Genomic DNA, 18,264 nt, shown 5'->3' with positions numbered 1-18,264 from the left:
ATATGACCGCTTGAGCCTGCTCCGCCATTCAATAAGATCATGGCTGATCCGATCATGGACTCAGGTCCACTTCCCTCTCACGCTCCCCATAACCCCTTAATCCCTTATCGGTTAAGAAACTGTATCTCGGTCTTAAATTTATTCAATGACCCAGCTTCCACGGCTCTCTGAGGCAGCGAATTCCACAGATTTACAACCCTCAGAAGAAATTTCTCCTCAGTGCAAGGAAAGTAGTGCAGGGGTCCTCTGCGGTCATCCCCCTGCAAAACAGATACACCGTTTTGAGTACTGTTGAGGGGGATGACTCATCAGGGGAGGGCAGCAGCAGCCAAGCTTATGGCACCGTGGCTGGCTCTGCTGCACAGGAGGGCAGGAAAAAGAGTGGGAGAGCGATAGTGATAGGGGATTCGATTGTAAGGGGAATAGATAGGTGTTTCTGCGGCCGCAGCCGAGACTTCAGGATGGTATGTTGCCTCCCTGGTGCAAGGGTCAAGGATGTCTCGGAGCGGGTGCAGGACATTCTGAAAAGGGAGGGTAGAACAGCCAGTTGTCGTGGTGCACATTGGTACCACCGATATAGGTAAAAAAAGGGATGAGGTCCTACAAGACGAATTTAAGGAGCTAGGAGCTAAATTAAAGCGTAGGACCTCAAAAGTAGTCATCTCGGGATTGCTACCAGTGCCACGTGCCAGTCAGAGTAGGAATCGCAGGATAGCTCAGATGAATACGTGGCTTCAGCAGTGGTGCAGCAGGGAGGGATTCAAATTCCGGGGGCATTGGAACCGGTTCTGGGGGAGGTGGGACCAGTACAAACCGGACGGTCTGCACCTGGGCAGGACCGGAACCAATGTCCTTGGGGGAGTGTTTGCTTGTGCTGTTGGGGAGGAGTTAAACTAATATGGCAGGGGGATGGGAACCAATGCAGGGAGACAGAGGGAAACAAAAAGGAGACAAAAGCAAAAGACAGAAAGGAGATGAGTAAAAGTGGAGGGCAGAGAAACCCAAGGCAAAAAACAAAAAGGGCCACTGAATATAAAGGGGCGGCAGGAGGGGTCAAAACTAAAAATCATGGTTTAAAAACTAGGATTAAAACACTCTACCTAAACACACGCAGCATTTGAAATGAGTTGACGGCACAAATCATTACAAATGGGTATGATTTGGTGGCCATTAGAGAAACATGGTTGCAGGGTGGCCAAGACTGGGAATTAAACATACTGATGATTCGGAAAGATAAACAAGAAGGGAAAAGAGGTGGGGTAGCTCTGTTAATAAAGGATGATATCAGGGCAGTTATGAGAGACGATATTGGCTCGAATGAACAAAATGTTGAATCATTGTGGGTGGAGATTAGAGATAGTAAGGGGAAAAAGTCACTGGTGGGCGCAGTTTATGGGCCCCCAAATAATAACTTCACGGTGGGGCGGGCAATAATCAAGGGAATAATGGAGGCATGTGAAAAAGGAACGGCAGTAGTCATGGGGGATTTTAACCTACATATCGATTGGTCAAATCAAATCGCACGGGGTAGCCTGGAGGAGGAATTCATAGAATGCATTCGGGATTGTTTCTTCGAACAGTATGTTACAGAACCTACAAGGGAGCAAGCTATCTTAGATCTGGTCCTGTGTAATGAGACAGGAAAAATAGTAAAAGATCCCTTCGGAATGAGTGATCACAGTATGGTTGAATTTGTAATACAGATTGAGGGTGAGGAAGTTGTGTCAGAAACGAGCGTACTATGCTTAAACAAAGGGGACTACAGTGGGATGAGGGCAGAGTTGGCTAAAGTAGACTGGAAACACAGACTAAATGGTGGCACAATTGAGGAACAGTGGAGGACTTTTAAAGGAGCTCTTTCATAGTGCTCAACAAAAATATATTCCAGTGAAAAAGAAGGGCGGTAAGAGAAGGGATAACCAGCCGTGGATAACCAAGGAAATAAAGGAGAGTATCAAATTAAAGACCAATGCGTATCAGGTGGCCAAGGTTCGTGGGAACTAGAAGATTGGGAACATTTTAAACAACAGCAAAGAATGACTAAAAAAGCAAGAAAGGAAAGATAGATTACGAGGGTAAACTTGCGCAAAACATAAAAACAGATAGTAAAAGCTTTTACAGATATATAAAACGGAAAAGTGTGACTAAAGTAAATGTTGGTCCCTTAGAAGATGAGAAGGGGGATTTAATAATGGGAAATGTGGAAATGGCTGAGACCTTAAACAATTATTTTGCTTCGGTCTTCACAGTGGAAGACACAAAAACCATGCCAAAAATTGCTGGTCACAGGAATGTGGGAAGGGAGGACCTTGAGACAATCACTATCACTAGGAGGGTAGTGCTGGACAGGCTAATGGGACTCAAGGTAGACAAGTCCCCTGGTCCTGATGAAATGCATCCCAGGGTATTAAAAGAGATGGTGGAAGTTGTAGCAAATGCATTCGTTATAATCTACCAAAATTCTCTGGACTCTGGGGAGGTACCAGCGGATTGGAAAGCAGCTAATGTAACGCCTCTGTTTAAAAAAGGGGGCAGACAAAAGGCAGGTAACTATAGGTCGGTTAGTTTAACATCTATAGTGGGGAAAATGCTTGAAACTAACATTAAGGAAGAAATAGCGGGACATCTAGATAGGAATAGTGCAATCAAGCAGATGCAGCATGGATTCATGAAGGGGAAATCATGTTTAACTAATTTACTGGAATTCTTTGAGAATATAACGAGCATGGTGGATAGAGGTGTACCGATGGATGTGGTGTATTTAGATTTCCAAAAGGCATTCGATAAGGTGCCACACAAAAGGTTACTGCAGAAGATAGAGGTACGCGGAGTCAGAGGAAATGTATGAGCATGGATAGAGAATTGGCTGGCGAACAGAAAGCAGAGAGTCGAGATAAATGGGTCCTTTTCGGGTTGGAAATCGGTGGTTAGTGGTGTGCCACAGGGATCGGTGCTGGGACCACAACTGTTTACAATATACATAGATGACCTGGAAGAGGGGACAGAGTGTAGTGTAACAAAATTTGCAGATGACACAAAGATTAGTGGGAAAGCAGGTTGTGTGGAGGACACAGAGAGGCTGCAAAGAGATTTGGATAGGTTAACGAATGGGCTAAGGTTTGGCAGATGGAATACAATGTCGGAAAGTGTGAGGTCATCCACCTTGGGGAAAAAAAACAGTAAAAGGGAATATTATTTGAATGGGGAGAAATTACAACATGCTGAGGTGCAGAGGGACCTGGGGGTCCTTGTGCATGAATCCCAAAAAGTTAGTTTGCAGGTACAGCAGGTAATCAGGAATGCGAATGGAATGTTGGCCTTCATTGCGAGAGGGATGGAGTACAAAAGCAGGGAGGTCCTGCTGCAACTGTATAGGGTATTAGTAAGGCCGCACCCGAGTACTGCGTGCAGTTTTGGTCATCTTACTTAAGGAAGGATATACTGGCTTTGGAGGGGGTACAGAGACGATTCACTAGGCTGATTCCGGAGATGAGGGGGTTACCTTATGATAAATTGAGTAGACTGGGTCTTTACTCGATGGAGTTCAGAAGGATGAGGGGTGATCTTATAGAAACATTTAAAATAATGAAAGGGATAGACAAGATAGAGGCAGAGAGGTTGTTTCCACTGATAGGGGAGACTAGAACTAGGGGGCACAGCCTCAAAATACGGGGGAGCCAATTTAAAACCGAGTTGAGAAGGAATTTCTTCTCCCAGAGGGTTGTGAATCTGTGGAATTCTCTGCCCAAGGAAGCAGTTGAGGCTAGCTCATTGAATGTATTCAAGTCACAGATTTTTAACCAATAAGGGAATTAAGGGTTACGGGGAGCGGGTGGGTAAGTGGAGCCGAGTCCACGGCCAGATCAGCCATGATCTTGTTGAATGGCGGAGAATGCTCGAGGGCCTAGATGGCCTACTCCTGTTCCTAATTCTTATGTTCTCATCTCAGTTTTTAATGGGCGGCCCCTTATTCTAAGATTATGCCCCCAAGTTCTAGTCTCCCCTATCAGTGGAAATATCCTCTCTGGATCCACCTTGTCAAGCCCTCTCATAATCTTATGCGTTTCAATAAGATCACCTCTCATTCTTCTGAATTCCAATGAGTAGTGGCCCAACCTACTCAACCTTTCCTCATAGGTCAACACCTCATCTCCGGAATCAACCTAGTGAACCTTCTCTTTACTGTCTCCAAAGCAAGTATATCCTTTTATAAATATGGAAACCAAAACTGCACGCAGTATTCCAGGTGTGGCCTCACCAATACCCTGTATAACTGTAGCAAGACTTCCCTGCTTTGATACTCCATCCCCTTTGCAATAAAGGCCAACATTCCATTGGCTTTCCTGATCACTTGCTGCACCTGCATACTAACCTTGTATGTTTCATGCACAAGTAACCCAAGGTCCCACTGTACTGCAGCACTTTGCAATTTTTCTCCATTTAAATAATAATTTGCTCCTCCTCACACTTGTGTCCCCTCCTCACACAAAGATGGGAGGAATAGCAATGTATCGTCAGCAAACTTGGCTACGTTACACTCGGTCCCTGCATCTAAGTCATTAATATAGATTGTAAACAGTTGGGGTCCCAGCACTGATCCCTGCGGCACTCCACTAGTTACTGTTTGCCAACCAGAGAATGAACCATTTATCCCGACTCTCTGTTTTCTGTTAGTTAGCCAATCCTCTATCCATGCTAATATATTACCCGCAACCCCGTGAACTTTTATCTTGGGAAGTCCAAATACAACCACATCCACTGGTTCCCCTTTATCCATCCTGTTCGTTACATCCTCAAAGAATTCCAACAAATTTGTCAAACATGACTTCCCCTTCATAAATCCATGCTGACTCTGCCTGACTGAATTATACTTTTGCAAATGTCCTGCTACTGCTTCTTTAATAATGGACTCCAACATTTTCCCAACCACAGATGTTAGGCTAACTGGTCTATGGTTTCCTGCTTTTTGTCTATCTCCTTTTTTAAATAGGGGCGTTACATTTGCAGTTTTCCAATCTGCTGGGACCTCCCCAGAATCCAGGGAATTTTGGTAAATTACAACCAATGCATCCACTATCCCTGCCACTACTTCTCAAGACCCTAGGAAGCCATCAGGTCCAGGGGATTTATCCACCTTTAGTCCCATTATCTTACTGCGTACCACCTCCTTAGTGATTGTGATGGTGTTAAGTTCCTCCCCACCCTATTGCCCCTTGACTATCCACTGTTGGGCTATTGTTTGAGCGGAAGGAGCGGCGTGGAGGCCTGGCCCAGCAGGCTGAACGGCCCCCGGCCTGCGAGCACCATCGGAGCAGGCCGGGGAGTGGAAGGAGCAGTGTGGCGGCATACCACTCCAGGGCGCAGCACGTGCTGGGGCAACAGCAATGAAAAAGGACATCACCAAGGTCCAGGTCGGTGATTGGAGCGTGGGCAGGTACAGCAGGAGCGGCGAGGTCAGGGCGAAGGAGCAGCGAGAGATTGTAGAGGGACGTGATCGGAGCCCAGGAGAGGTTTGAGTTTGGGGCCCAGAAGAGGCGAGGGTCCAGGGGCAGTACAGGCCAGCCCACACTGCGATGTGTGCGCGCAGTAGGTCCATGCAGCAGAGCTGGTCTCCAGTCGTCTTGGTTAATTCTTAGACCAAGACCTAGCTCTGTCAAGCCCGTGTAGTGGCTGGTGTGCAACATTCACCACACGTTAAAAAAATCCACGCACAGGCACCTTCCACCCTTCAAGATTTAGTTCGAGACCTGGAATTTTAGGTCCTTCATTGAAACACCTGTGAACTTTTTGACGTGGAAGCAAGTCATCCTCAATTCGAGGGACTGCCTAAGATGATAGTTTGTGTCTTCTACCATAAAGACTGATATAAAATATTTGCTCACAGTTTCTGCCATCTTCATGTTCCTCATTACTAATTCCCTGGTCTCGTCCTCAAAAGGACCAACATTTACTTTAGCCACTCTTTTCCTTTTTATATACCTATATCTCCTGAGTCACTTAGTGCCCAAAAAATTATCGATCTTAGTCTTGAACATACTCATCGACTGAGCATCTATAGCCCTCTGGGGTAGAGAATTCCAAAGATTCACAACCCTTTGAGTGAAGAAATTTCTCCTCATTGCAGTCCTCAATGGCCGACCCCTTATCCTGAGACTCTGGCCTCTAGTTCTAGGCTCTCCAGCCAGGGGAAACAGCCTCTCAGGATCTACCCTGTCAAGCCCTCAAATAATTTTATGTTTCAATGAGATCACCACTCATTTTTCTAATTCGAGTGGTAGGCTCAATCTACTCAATCTCTCCTCATCACAGGAATCAATCGAGTGAGCCTTTGTTACACCCTCTCTAAGGCAAGTATATCCTTCCTTAGGCAAGGAGACCAAAACTGTACATAGGTGTGGTCTCACCAAAATCCTATATAATTGCAGCAAGACTTCCTTACCCTTATAGAAACATAAAAGTTTAGAGCAGGAGGCGGTCATTTCGACCCATCGTGTCCACGCCGGCCGACAAAGAGCCGCACAGCCCTTGGTCAGCAGCCCTGAAGGTTACATATAAACCTATGAACAATGACGGAAAGGCAAAGAGCAGCCAGCCCAACCAGTCCCGCCCCATACAACTGCGACACCCCTTATACTGAAACATTCCACACTCCACCCCAACCGGAGCCATGTGATCTCCTGGGAGAGGCAAAAAAACAGATAAAAACCCAGGCCAATTTAGGGAGAAAAAAATCTGGGAAAATTCCTCTCCGACCCATCCAGGCGATCGAAACTAGTCCAGATCATCACCCTGGCCGTATTAGATTCCCTGCAGTACTTACCATTATATCTGCGCCGTCCAACAAAAGGTCATCCAGTCTAATCCCAATTACCAGCTCTAGGTCCATAACCCTGCAGGTTACTGCACTTTAAGTGCCCATCCAACCATCTCTTAAAAGTGGTGAGGGTTTCTGTATCCACCACTCTTCCAGGCAGCGAGTTCCAGATCCCCACAACCCTCTGCGTAAAGAAGCCCCCTCTCAAATCCTTCCACCAACCATCTTAAAGCTATTCCCTCTCGTAATCGACCCCTCCACCAATGGAAATAGACCCTTACTATCCACTATGTCCAGGCCCCTCAATATTTTGTACACCTCAATAAGGTCTCCTCTCAACCTCCTCTGTTCCAATGATATCCAATCTGTTCTCATAACTAAGATTCTCCATTCCAGGCAGCATCCTAGTAAATCTCCTCTGCACTCTCTCTAATGCAATCACGTTCTTTCTATAATATGGCGACCAGAACCGCACGCAGTACTCCAGCTGTGGCCTAACCAAAATATTATACAATTTAAGCATAATCTCCCTGCTCTTATATTCTATGCCTCGGCCAATAAAGGCAAGCATTCCATTGCCTTCTTAACCACCTTATCCACCTGGCCTGCTGCTTTCAGGGATCTGTGGACAAGCACGCCAAGGTCCCTTTGTTCATCGACACTATTAAGAGGCCTACCTATACAATGTATATACCCTTTCCTTATTAGCCCTCCCAAAGTCCATCATCTCACACTTCTCTGAATTAAATTCCATTTGCCACTGCTCTGCCCAGCTGCCCAATAAACATGGAAACATAGAAAATAGGTGCAGGAGCAGGCCATTCGGCCCTTCGAACCTGCACCGCCATTCGATATGATCGCGGCTGATCATGCAACCTCAATACCCCATCCCTGCCTTCTCTCCTTACCCCCTGATCCCTTTAGCTGTAAGGGCCACATCTAACTCCCTTTTGAATGTGTCCAACGAACTGGACTCCACAACTTTCTGTGGCAGAGAATTCCACAGGTTCACAACTCAGTGAAAAAGTTTCTCCTCATCTCGGTCCTATATGGCTTATCCCTTATCCTTATACTGTGTCCCTGGTTCTGGACTTCCCCCAACATCGGGAACATTCTTCCTGCAACTAACCTGTCCAGTTCCATCAGAATTTTATACGTTTCTATGAGATCCCCTCTCATTCTTCTAAATTCCAGTGAGTATAAGCCTAGTCGATCCAGTCTTTCCTCATATGTCAGTCCTGCCATCCCGGGAATCAGTCTGGTGAACCTTCACTGCACTCCCTCAATAGCAAGCACATCCTTCCTCAGATTAGGAGACCAAAACTGCACACAATACTCAAGGTGTGGTCTCACCAAGGCCCAGTACAACTGCAGTAAGACCTTAGTGAAGACAGAACCAAAGTATTTGTTCAATTAATCTGCCATTTCCTTGTTCCCCATTATGAATTCACCTGATTCTGACTGCAAGGGACCTACATTAGTCTTCACTAATCTTTTTCTCTTCACATGTCTATAGAAGCTTTTGCAGTCAGTTTTTATGTTCCCTGCAAGCTTCCTCTCATACTCTATTTTCCCCCTCCTAATTAAACCCTTAGCCCTCCTCTGCTGAATCCTAAATTTCTCCCAGTCCTCAGGTTTGCTGCTTTTTCTGGCCAATTTGTATGCCTCTTCCTTGGATTTAACACTATCCCTAATTTCCCTTGTTAGCCACAGTTGAGCCACCTTCCCTTTTTTATTTTTACGCCACACAGGGATGTACAATTGTTGTAGTTCATCCATGTGATCTTTAAATGTCTGCCATTGCCTATCCACCGTCAACCCTTTAAGTATCATTTGCCAGTCTATCCTAGCCAATTCACGTCTCAAACTGTCGAAGTTTCCTTTCTTTAAGTTCAGGACCCTAGTCTCTGAATTAACTGTGTCACTCTCCATCCTAATGAAGAATTCTACCATATTATGGTCACTCCTCCCCAAGGACCAGATTGCTAATTAATCCTTTCTCGTTACACAAGACCCAGTCGAGGATGGCCTGCTCTCTAGTTGGTTCCTTGACATATTGGTCTGGAAAATCATCCCTTATATACTCCAGGAAATCCTCTTCCACAGTATTGCTACCAGTTTGGTTAGCCCAATCAATTATGTAGATTAAAGTCACCCATGATAACTACTGTACCCTTATTGCAAGCGTCCCTAATTTCCTGTTTGATGCCATCCCCAACCTCCTTACTACTGTTTGGTGGTCTGTACACAACTCTCACTAATGTTTTCTACCCTTTGGTGTTTTGCAGCTCTACCCATATAGATTCCACATCATCCACGCTGATGTCCTTTCTTACTATTGCGCTAATCTCCTCTTTAACCAGTAACGCTACCCCACCTCCTTTTCCTTCCTGTCTATCCTTCCTGAATATTGAATATCCGTGGATATTGATTTCCCAGCCTTGGTTACCCTGGAGCCATGTCTCCGTAATCCCAATTACATCATATCCGTTAACATCTATCTGTGCAGTTAATTCATCCACCTTATTACGAATGCTTCTCGCATTGAGACTCAGAGCCTTCAGGCTTGTTTTTTTAAACACGCTTTGTCCTTTTAGAATTCTGTTGTAATGTGGCCCTTTTTGATTTTTGCCCTTGTTTTCTCTGCCCTCCAATCTTGCTTTTCTCCTTCCTACCTTTTGCTTCTGCCCCCATGTTACTTTCTGCCTCCCTGCATAGATTCCCAACCCCCTGCCATTTTAGTTTAAACCCTCCCCAACAGCACTAGCAAACACTCCCCCTAGGACATCGGTTCCAGTCCTGCCCAGGTGCATACCGTCTGGTTTGTACTGGTATCACCTCCCCCAGAACCGGTTTCAATGTCCCAGGAATTTGAATCCCCCCCTCTTGCATCATTCCTCAAGCCATGTATTCATCTTAACTATCCTGCTACTTCGACTCTGACTAGCACGTGGCAGTGGTAGCAATCCTGAAATTACTACCTTTGAGGTCCTACTTTTTAAATTTAGCTCCTAGCTCCCTAAATTCAGCTTGTAGGACCTCATCTCGTTTTTTACCTATATCATTGGTACCTACATGGACCACGACAGCTGGATGTTCACCCGCCCCCTCCAGAATGCGCTGCAGCCACTCTGAGACATCCTTGACCCTTGCACCAGGGAGACAACATACCATCCTGGAGTCTTGATTGCGGCCGCAGAAACGTCTATCTATTCCTCTTACAATCGAATCCCCTATCACTACAGCTCTCCCACTCTTTTTCCTGCCCTCCTGTGCAGCAGAGCCAGCCCTGGTGCCATGGCTGTTGCTGCCTTCCCCTGATGAGCCATTCCCCCAAACAGTATCCAAAGTATTATATCAGTAGATTGATATGCTCCTGCAGTCCATGACGTTCCTCTTCATCATCAACCACACAGCCAATTTTAGTGTAATCTGCAAACTTCTTAATCAAGGTCCCTATATTCAAATCTAGATCATTGATATATACCACAAAAAGCAAGGGACCCAGTACCGAGCCCTGCGGAACCCCACTGGAAACATCCTTCCAGTCACAAAAACATCCATCAATCATTACCCTTTGCTTCCAATTTTGAATCCAACCCCTTTGTAATAAAGGCCAACATGGCATTTGCCTTCCTGCAATTTAATTTGTGTACAAGTATGCCCAAATCCCTCTGCATACCAACATTTACTGATCTCTCACCTTATTAAAAAAAAAGTCTGCTTTTCCAGTCTTCCTACCAGTGGATAATCTCATACTTCCCCACATTATATTTCATCTGCCACCTTCTTGCCCAATCACTTAACCTGTATTTTTCCCTTTGCAGACTCTTTGCCTCCTCCTCGCAGTTTACTTTCCCACCTAGTTTTGTATCATCAGCAAACTTGGATGTATTACACTTTGTCCTCTCATCTAAGTCATTGATATAGATTGTGAATAGCTGGGGCCCAAGCACTGATCCTTGCAACACTCCAAAAATGACCTGTTTATCCCTACTCTCGGTTTTCTGTCCATTAACCAATCCTCAATTCATGCCAATATATTACCCCCAATCAGATGAGCCTTAATCTTGTGCAACAACCCTGTGTGGCACCTTATCATATGGCTTCTGAAGATCCAAATATACTACATCCACTGGTTTCCCGTTATCTACCCTGCTAGTTACACCCTCAAAAAAACTCTAATAAACACTATTTCCCTTCCATAAAACCATGTTGACTCTGCCTAACATTGTGATTTTAAGTGTCCTGTTACCACTTCCTTAATAAATTCTAGCATTTTCCCCACTACTCTCATTTTCTCTCTCCTCCTCCCCCCGCCAAATTCTTTAACGGCGGGGTTACATTTGCTACCTTCCAATCCATGGGGGCCATTCTAAAATCTAGGGAATTCTGAAAGATCAATACCAATGCATCCACTATCTCTGCAGCCGCCTCTTTCAAATCATTACAATGTAGGGCATCAGGTCCAGGGGATTTGTCAGCTTTTAGTCCCTTTAATAGTTCCAGTACTTTCCTTTAGTAATATTAACTATTTTAAATTCCTCACTCTCATTAGACCCTTGGTCCCCCACAATTCCATGGGCTCAATTTTCCCCAAAGCATTTTTTGGGGACTAATTACGCCCGATTTTTTGGGGCCCAAGTATGCCAAAAAATAATATTCTAAGTTTCCCCGTTGGATTTCTTCATTTTGGTGTGGCGTAACCGGACCTTTAGTTTTGGGGGTGGAGCTTTGACCTGCGCCAAAAAGATCGGGCTGCCATGGTTAACCAGGGACACAATGCAAGCCGAGGCCTCTCTCTCGCTCTACCGAGAATGGGACCGGACAGCCTTCGGGCGGGGTTGGAGGCAAGTTGCTGCTATGTGTTTTAAAATTCTTTTAGTGTGTCCAGGCATCTGCTGCACCGATTTCTTTACCTGCGCCAATTTCCTTAACTCTCCGGAAGGTTTTTCTGGAGAGGCCACATACGCTGGCCTAAGCACAACTTAAGTAACTTTCAGCTGGCCAAACTTCTCTAAATGGCCAGAATTGGCGTAGATGGCTGAAAAAAAAACACGGACCTAAAAAAATTGTAACTGAGTTACGCTGGTGCAAATTGATTGGGGAAACTGGTTTTTCAACTTGGGCCAAAAATAGCAGCCTGCTCAAAAAAAAACGGCGCAAATCACTGGGGAAAACTGAGCCCATGGTCTTCTACTCTGAAGACAGGCGCAAAATATTTGTGAACGTCGCTGCCATTTCCTTATTCCCCATTATAATTTCTCCTGACTCTGCTTCTGAGGGACCCATATTTACTTTCGCTAATCTTTTCCTTCCAGCAAGGAATCTCAGACTTGCTAACAATTACCATTTCGCAAATTCTGCTTGGTCGCAGATTAACAAATCAATTTGCCTAAAAAATGTTGTAGAAGCTTCATCAATTTCTTGGTCATCCTTTGCTGATTTTTAATACCCTCCCAATCCTCAGGCTTACTATATTTGGTAACATTATAAGCCTCTTCTTTTAATCTAGTACTATCCTTAACTTCTTTAATTAGCCATGGCTATACCACATTTCCAGTGGAGTTTTTATTCCTCAAGAGAATGTATATTCATTGAGAATTATGAATTGTTGCTTTAACTGTTTGCCATTGCTTATCTACCATAATATCCTTTAATCTAATTTCCCAATCTACCTCAGCCAACTCGCCCCTCATATCTTTGTAATTGGTTCTGTTTAAAGTTTAAGGCTCTAGTTTCAGACTTAACCACATTACTCTCAAACTTAATATGAAATTCTATGATATGATCACTCTTCCCCAAAAGATCCTTTACTACAAGATATAACTACAGAATTTGAATCACGGTGCCTTTTTTCCCCCCCATTACTAAATCCAAAGGTACCTTGAGAAATTCATCAATGCAATCTGTCAGTTGCTTGTGTCCTTGGATATTTAACTCCAGTTCATAAAAACGGGATAACAGCTTAGACTCCCGCCCGCACTGATTACACCTGAAATTAAAGAGAAACATTCCTAATTAAGTGGAGACTAAACAAATTACTTTTGACAAATGCATTATAGTTTTGATCATATTTCGATAAGTGAAACTCATCCTCTATTAGAGGTACTTGGAATTCAAGGTGTTGAATCAAGTTTCAGATTCCCATCTGGATCACCAAGAATTTCATTCCTTTCCAATAGGCGCTCAATATTTGGTCAGAACACTCCTCCCAGCAAGGAATCTCAGACTTGCTAATAATTACCATTTCGCAAATTCTGCTTGGTCGCAGATTAACAAATCAATTTACCTAAAAAATGTTAGACAGCAGGTGAAAAGTTGGGTTTCTTTCTTCTATTGAATTTGAATGTTCTGAATGTCAACAAAAATATGTTTAGTTGTTTTGTGCAACAACTTAAGCTGCCAGCTGTCTGTGTGGATGTGCAATGTATGCAACAGCAAAGAGATAATTAAATATACAGACCATTTGCACATAGGGAGGCAGATTCAAGGTGCATTTACTTGATGGCGACATCATGTTATTTGAAGAAAGAAAATGGGCAGTTGTGGAAAACACAAGGACATGAAAATGCATTCAACAAAACAATTTGCATTTATTTAGCGCCTTTAACATAGCAAGTCCCAAGGCACTTCACAGGAGCACAATCAGACAAAAACTGACACAGGGCTAAAGGGGGAGCGAGACATTAGGATAGGTGACCAAACACTTGGACAAAGAGGTAGGTTTGAAGGAGAATGGTAAAGAGCATGGAGAGGTGGAGAGGTTTAGGGAGTGAATTCCAGAGCTTGGGGCCGAAACAGCTGCCTCAATGATAGGGCAAAGGGAGTTGGGGTGTGCAATGGGCCAGGTGAGGGTTTCAGCAGCAGAAGGGCAATACTACAGAGGTGGAAGCAGTCGGTGTTGGTGATGGAGAGGATCTGGGGTTGGAAGCTCAGCTCAGAGTCAAATAGGACGGCAAAGTTACAAGCAGTCTGGTTCAGCCGGAGGCAGTGGCCAGGGAGGGGAATGGAATCAATGGCTAGGGAACACAGTTTGTGTCGAAGGCCAAAGACAATGACTTCAGTCTATCCAATGTTTAATTGGAGAAAATTTCTACTCATCAATATTTCTCTGAAAACAGTCTCTAATCTAGTTTGGTTTCTCATAGGTTTTGGTGATTATAAGAATCTGTTAACCAACTATGCTGTTTCTTCGTGATTTTTCCAAAAGTTTGGACCAAAAAGAGTACAGGTTTTTGGTCTTGCACCATTATCCCTTTTGTCATTTAATCTCTCCTGCTTTCCATCACATATCTTCCCTTTTGCTTAGCCAGTCTTTCCTTTCCCTGCCTCTGTACTTGCTTAAAACCGGTTACATCTTTGACATTTTCCAGTTCTGATGAAAAGGCCATTTACCTGAAATGTTAACTTTGTTTCTCTCTCCACAGATGCTGCCTGACTTGCTGAGTATTTCATCAGAACAAGGAGCAGGAGCGGTCATTCGGCACTTCAAGCCAGCTCCGACACTCAATAAGATCATTCTACCTCAATTCCACCATTCCGCACTATCCCCATATCCCTTAGTATCCAAAAATGTATCGATCAGTGTCTTGAACATACTCGACGACTAAGCATCCACAGCCCTTTGGGGTAGAGGATTCCAAAGATTCATAACCCTCCAAGTAAAAAAAATAATTCTCATCTCAATTCTAAATGAGACTATGATCCCTAGTTCTAGACACCAGCCAGGGGAAACATCCTCCCAGCATCTACCCTGTCAAGCCCTTGAAGAATTTTACACGTTTCAATGAGATCACCTCTCATTCTTCTAAACTCCAGAGAGTACAAGTCCATTTCTACTCAATCTCTCCTCTTGGACAATATCCTCACCCCAGGAATCAGTCTAGTAAACCTACACTGCACTCCCTCCAAGTTTAGCCTTCCTTAGGTAAGGAGACAAAAACTGGACACAATTATTCCAGATGTGGTCTCACACAAGCCCTATATGATTGTTGCACGACTTCTTTACTCTTGTACTCTAATCCCTTTGTAAAGGCCAACATACCATTTGCTTTCTGTAGCTGCATGTAAATTTTGCGATTCATGTACAAGATCCCTCTGAATACCAACATTTTCCAGTCTCACCATTTCAAAAATATTCTACTTTTCTTACCAAAGTTAGTTAACGTCACATTTCTCCACATTATATTCCATCTGCCGCATCTTTGCCCAATCACTTAACCTGCCCAAATCTGCAGCCTCCTTGCGTTCTCCTCACAGCATTTTCTGTTTTTATTACAGATTTTTTTAATTGGATACTCTTGTACACACCACCTTATGTAAAATCCCATCTAGCCTAAAACGAATTCCTTATAAACTGCTGGTAAGACAACTTAAAAATCTTTATCACAGTGACAGAAGCAGAGCTCAGTCTTGCCTCAAGGATTTTTTCTTTGCATACGATAGACCAATGTACATTAAAGACTGGCTTCAGGAATTGTATTCTTAAAATTAGGTCTTTTGTTTTTGTGGGCTGAAAGACTAGACTCAGAACTGTCTATAATTAGTAACTGGTTTCAAGGGGACATAGACAGTCATGAGGGGCTGGCGGGGGGGGGGGGGGGGGGGGGGTGGTTGGCGAGTCATGTAATGGCCTGTAATAAGAATCTAAAATCAGCAAGTTTGCTTAGCCAGTCTCACATTTTTGAAATGTTGACGAATTTGAGCTTGCAGACCCATAACACATCTTCCGAATACTTTATGATGTAGCGAGTTTCCAGGGCAGACAACCAAGAGACTGCATAAATTCATAACTTATCTACTTGAAATAATAGCTATGCTGATGGCCTGACTGTTAAGAATGTCTTTGATCTTCAGAGGAACTCTGCCCTTTGGAAGCACTGGAGAATTGTACAGGAGCTGAAGGTTTCCATAAACCTAGAGACTCCGCTACTCACTGCAACTTTCATAGAAACATAGAAAATAGGTGCAGGAGCAGGCCATTCGGCCCTTTGGGCCTGTACCACCATTCAATACAATCATGGCTGATCATGCAACTTCAGTACCCCATTCCTGCCTTCATCTCCATACATCCTGATCCCTTTAGCCACATCTAACTCCATTTTGAATATATCCAACGAACTGGACTCAACAACTTTGTGGTAGAGAATTTCATAGGTTCACAAATCTCGGTGAAAGTTTCTCCTCATCTCGGTCCTATATGGCTTACCCCTTATCATTAGACTGTGACCCCTGGTTCTGGACTTCCCCAACATCGGGAACATTCTTCCTGCATCTAATCTGTCCAATCCTGTCAGAATTTTATATGCTTCTATGAGATACCCTCTCATTCTTCTAAATTCCAGTAAATATAAGCCTAGTCGATCCAGTTTTTCTTCATGTCAGTCCTGCCATCCCGGGAGTCAGTCTGGTGAACCTTCGCTGCACTCCCTCAATAGCAAGAATGTCCTTCCTCAGATTAGGAGACCAAAACTGTACACAATATTCAAGGTGAGGCCTCAGCAAGACCCTGTACAACTGCAGTAAGACCTCCCTGCTCCTATACTCAAATCCCCTAGCTATGAAGGCCAACATGCCATTTGCTTTCTTCACCGCCTGCTGTACCTGCATGCCAACTTTCAATGACTGATGTACCATGACACCCAGGTCTCGTTGCACCTCCCCTTTTACTAATCTGTCACCATTCAGATAATAATCTGCCTGTGTGTTTTTGGCATCAAAGTGGATAACCTCACACTTAGCCACATCATACGGCATTTGCCATGCATTTGCCCACTCACCTAACCTGTCCAATTCACCCTGCAGCCTCTTAGCATCCTCCTCACAGCTCACACTGCCACCCAGCTTAGTGTCATCTGCAAACTTGGAGATATTACATTCCATTCCTTCATCTAAATCATTAATATATATTGTAAAGAGCTGGGGTCCCAGCACTGAACCTTGCGGTACCCCACTAGTCACTGCCTGCCATTCTGAAAAGAACCCGTTTATTCCCACTCTTTGCTTCCTGTCTGCCAACTATTTCTCTATCCACGTCCATACATTACCCCCAATACCATGTGCCTTAATTTTGCACACTAATCTCTTGTGTGGGACCTTGTCAGAAGCCTTTTGAAAGTCCAAATACACCACATCCACTGGTTCTCCCTTATCTACTCTTCTAGTTATATTCTCAAAAAGTTCTAGAAGATTTGCCAAGCATGATTTCCCTTTCATAAATCCATGCTGACTTGGACCGATCCAGTCACTGCTTTCCAAATGCGCTGCTATTACATCTTTAATAATTGATTCCAGCATTTTCCCACTACCGATATCAGGCTGACCGGTCTATAATTCCGTTTTCTCTCTCCCTCCTTTTTTAAAAAGTGGGATTACATTAGCTACCTTCCAATCCATAGGAACTGATCCAGAGTCCATGGAATGTTGGAAAATGACCACTAATGCATCTACTATTTCTAAGGTACTCTGGGGTGCAGATTAATCCTAACTAATAAGGATTTCCTTCAGTTCCTCCTTCTCGTTAGACCCTTGGTCCCCTAGTATTTCCGGAAGGTTATTTGTGTCTTCCTTAGTGAAGACAGAACCAAAGTATTTCTTCAATTGATCTGCCATTTCCTTGTTCCCCATTATAAATTCACCTGATTCTGACTGCAAGGGACCTACATTAGTCTTCACTAATCTTTTTCTCTTCACATATCTAAGTGACCAAGAGAAGGGCCTCTGTAGAATCCTGCCAATTTAAGGGTCTATCACTGACTCCGTTCAAAAATTATTGAATGGAACTATGCCTGAAGGCTGGAGAGTACTGAAATAGTTCATGCTTTATTTAAGTCAAATCTTTGATTGCTACTTTCTTCCTGTGTCTTTCTGCTTGTGTATTATAATGCTAAACAAATTTAGCAATGAAGATGAAGATAACAATCAGCCAGTGTTATTTTCCACTGCTAAAATTGTACAGGAGAACGAGGTGAGCAGCTCAAGTGGTCTCCGCTGCTTCAACTTGCACTAAAAACAGTAACTGTTAGTCTAGTGCCATGCTATCCCATACACGGCTCGTGTCAGAGTGCAAGTTTCAGTTCATAGAAGACGCAAGTCTACTTATGGAAACTGACTTTTTACTGTGCCTTCGAATTAACAGTTGAGAGAACGCCTGAATTATAATAACTATCACAGTGCACCTTTTAGTTTAGCTCCTCACCTCACTGTAAAGATTGTATATGGCTCGAATGGTTGAATCTAAAACATCAAAGTGAATAAACTTGATGCATTTCTTTACAAGATAAAGGATTTACTCACAATCTGACAAAATAAACATCACAAAGCACTACCAATGAATGTACAACCTTTTGTATCAAGTGTAAAAATTAAACATTGTAATGAACAGTTGAAAATGCACTGAATGTGGCAATGCCAACACACTAACTATTTTTAACCACTCTCAGCAGTCA

At 43.8% G+C, this 18,264-nt stretch overlaps 1 protein-coding gene across 1 annotated transcript in view; it reads right to left on the bottom strand.

The window, feature by feature from the left end:
* usp48 (ubiquitin specific peptidase 48) overlaps nt 1-18,264 on the bottom strand; it is a 195,163-nt gene that overhangs the window by 134,267 nt on the left and 42,632 nt on the right. Inside the window, exon 6 of the mRNA XM_070860713.1 lies at nt 12,701-12,809. Coding sequence (XP_070716814.1) covers nt 12,701-12,809 — 109 coding nt within the window. The remainder of the gene's footprint in view (nt 1-12,700; nt 12,810-18,264) is intronic.

This window comes from Pristiophorus japonicus, chromosome 18 (assembly GCF_044704955.1).
Source record: "Pristiophorus japonicus isolate sPriJap1 chromosome 18, sPriJap1.hap1, whole genome shotgun sequence".
NCBI classification, from domain to species: Eukaryota; Metazoa; Chordata; class Chondrichthyes; family Pristiophoridae; genus Pristiophorus; species Pristiophorus japonicus.
This window is presented reverse-complemented; position numbering and strand designations above follow the sequence as displayed.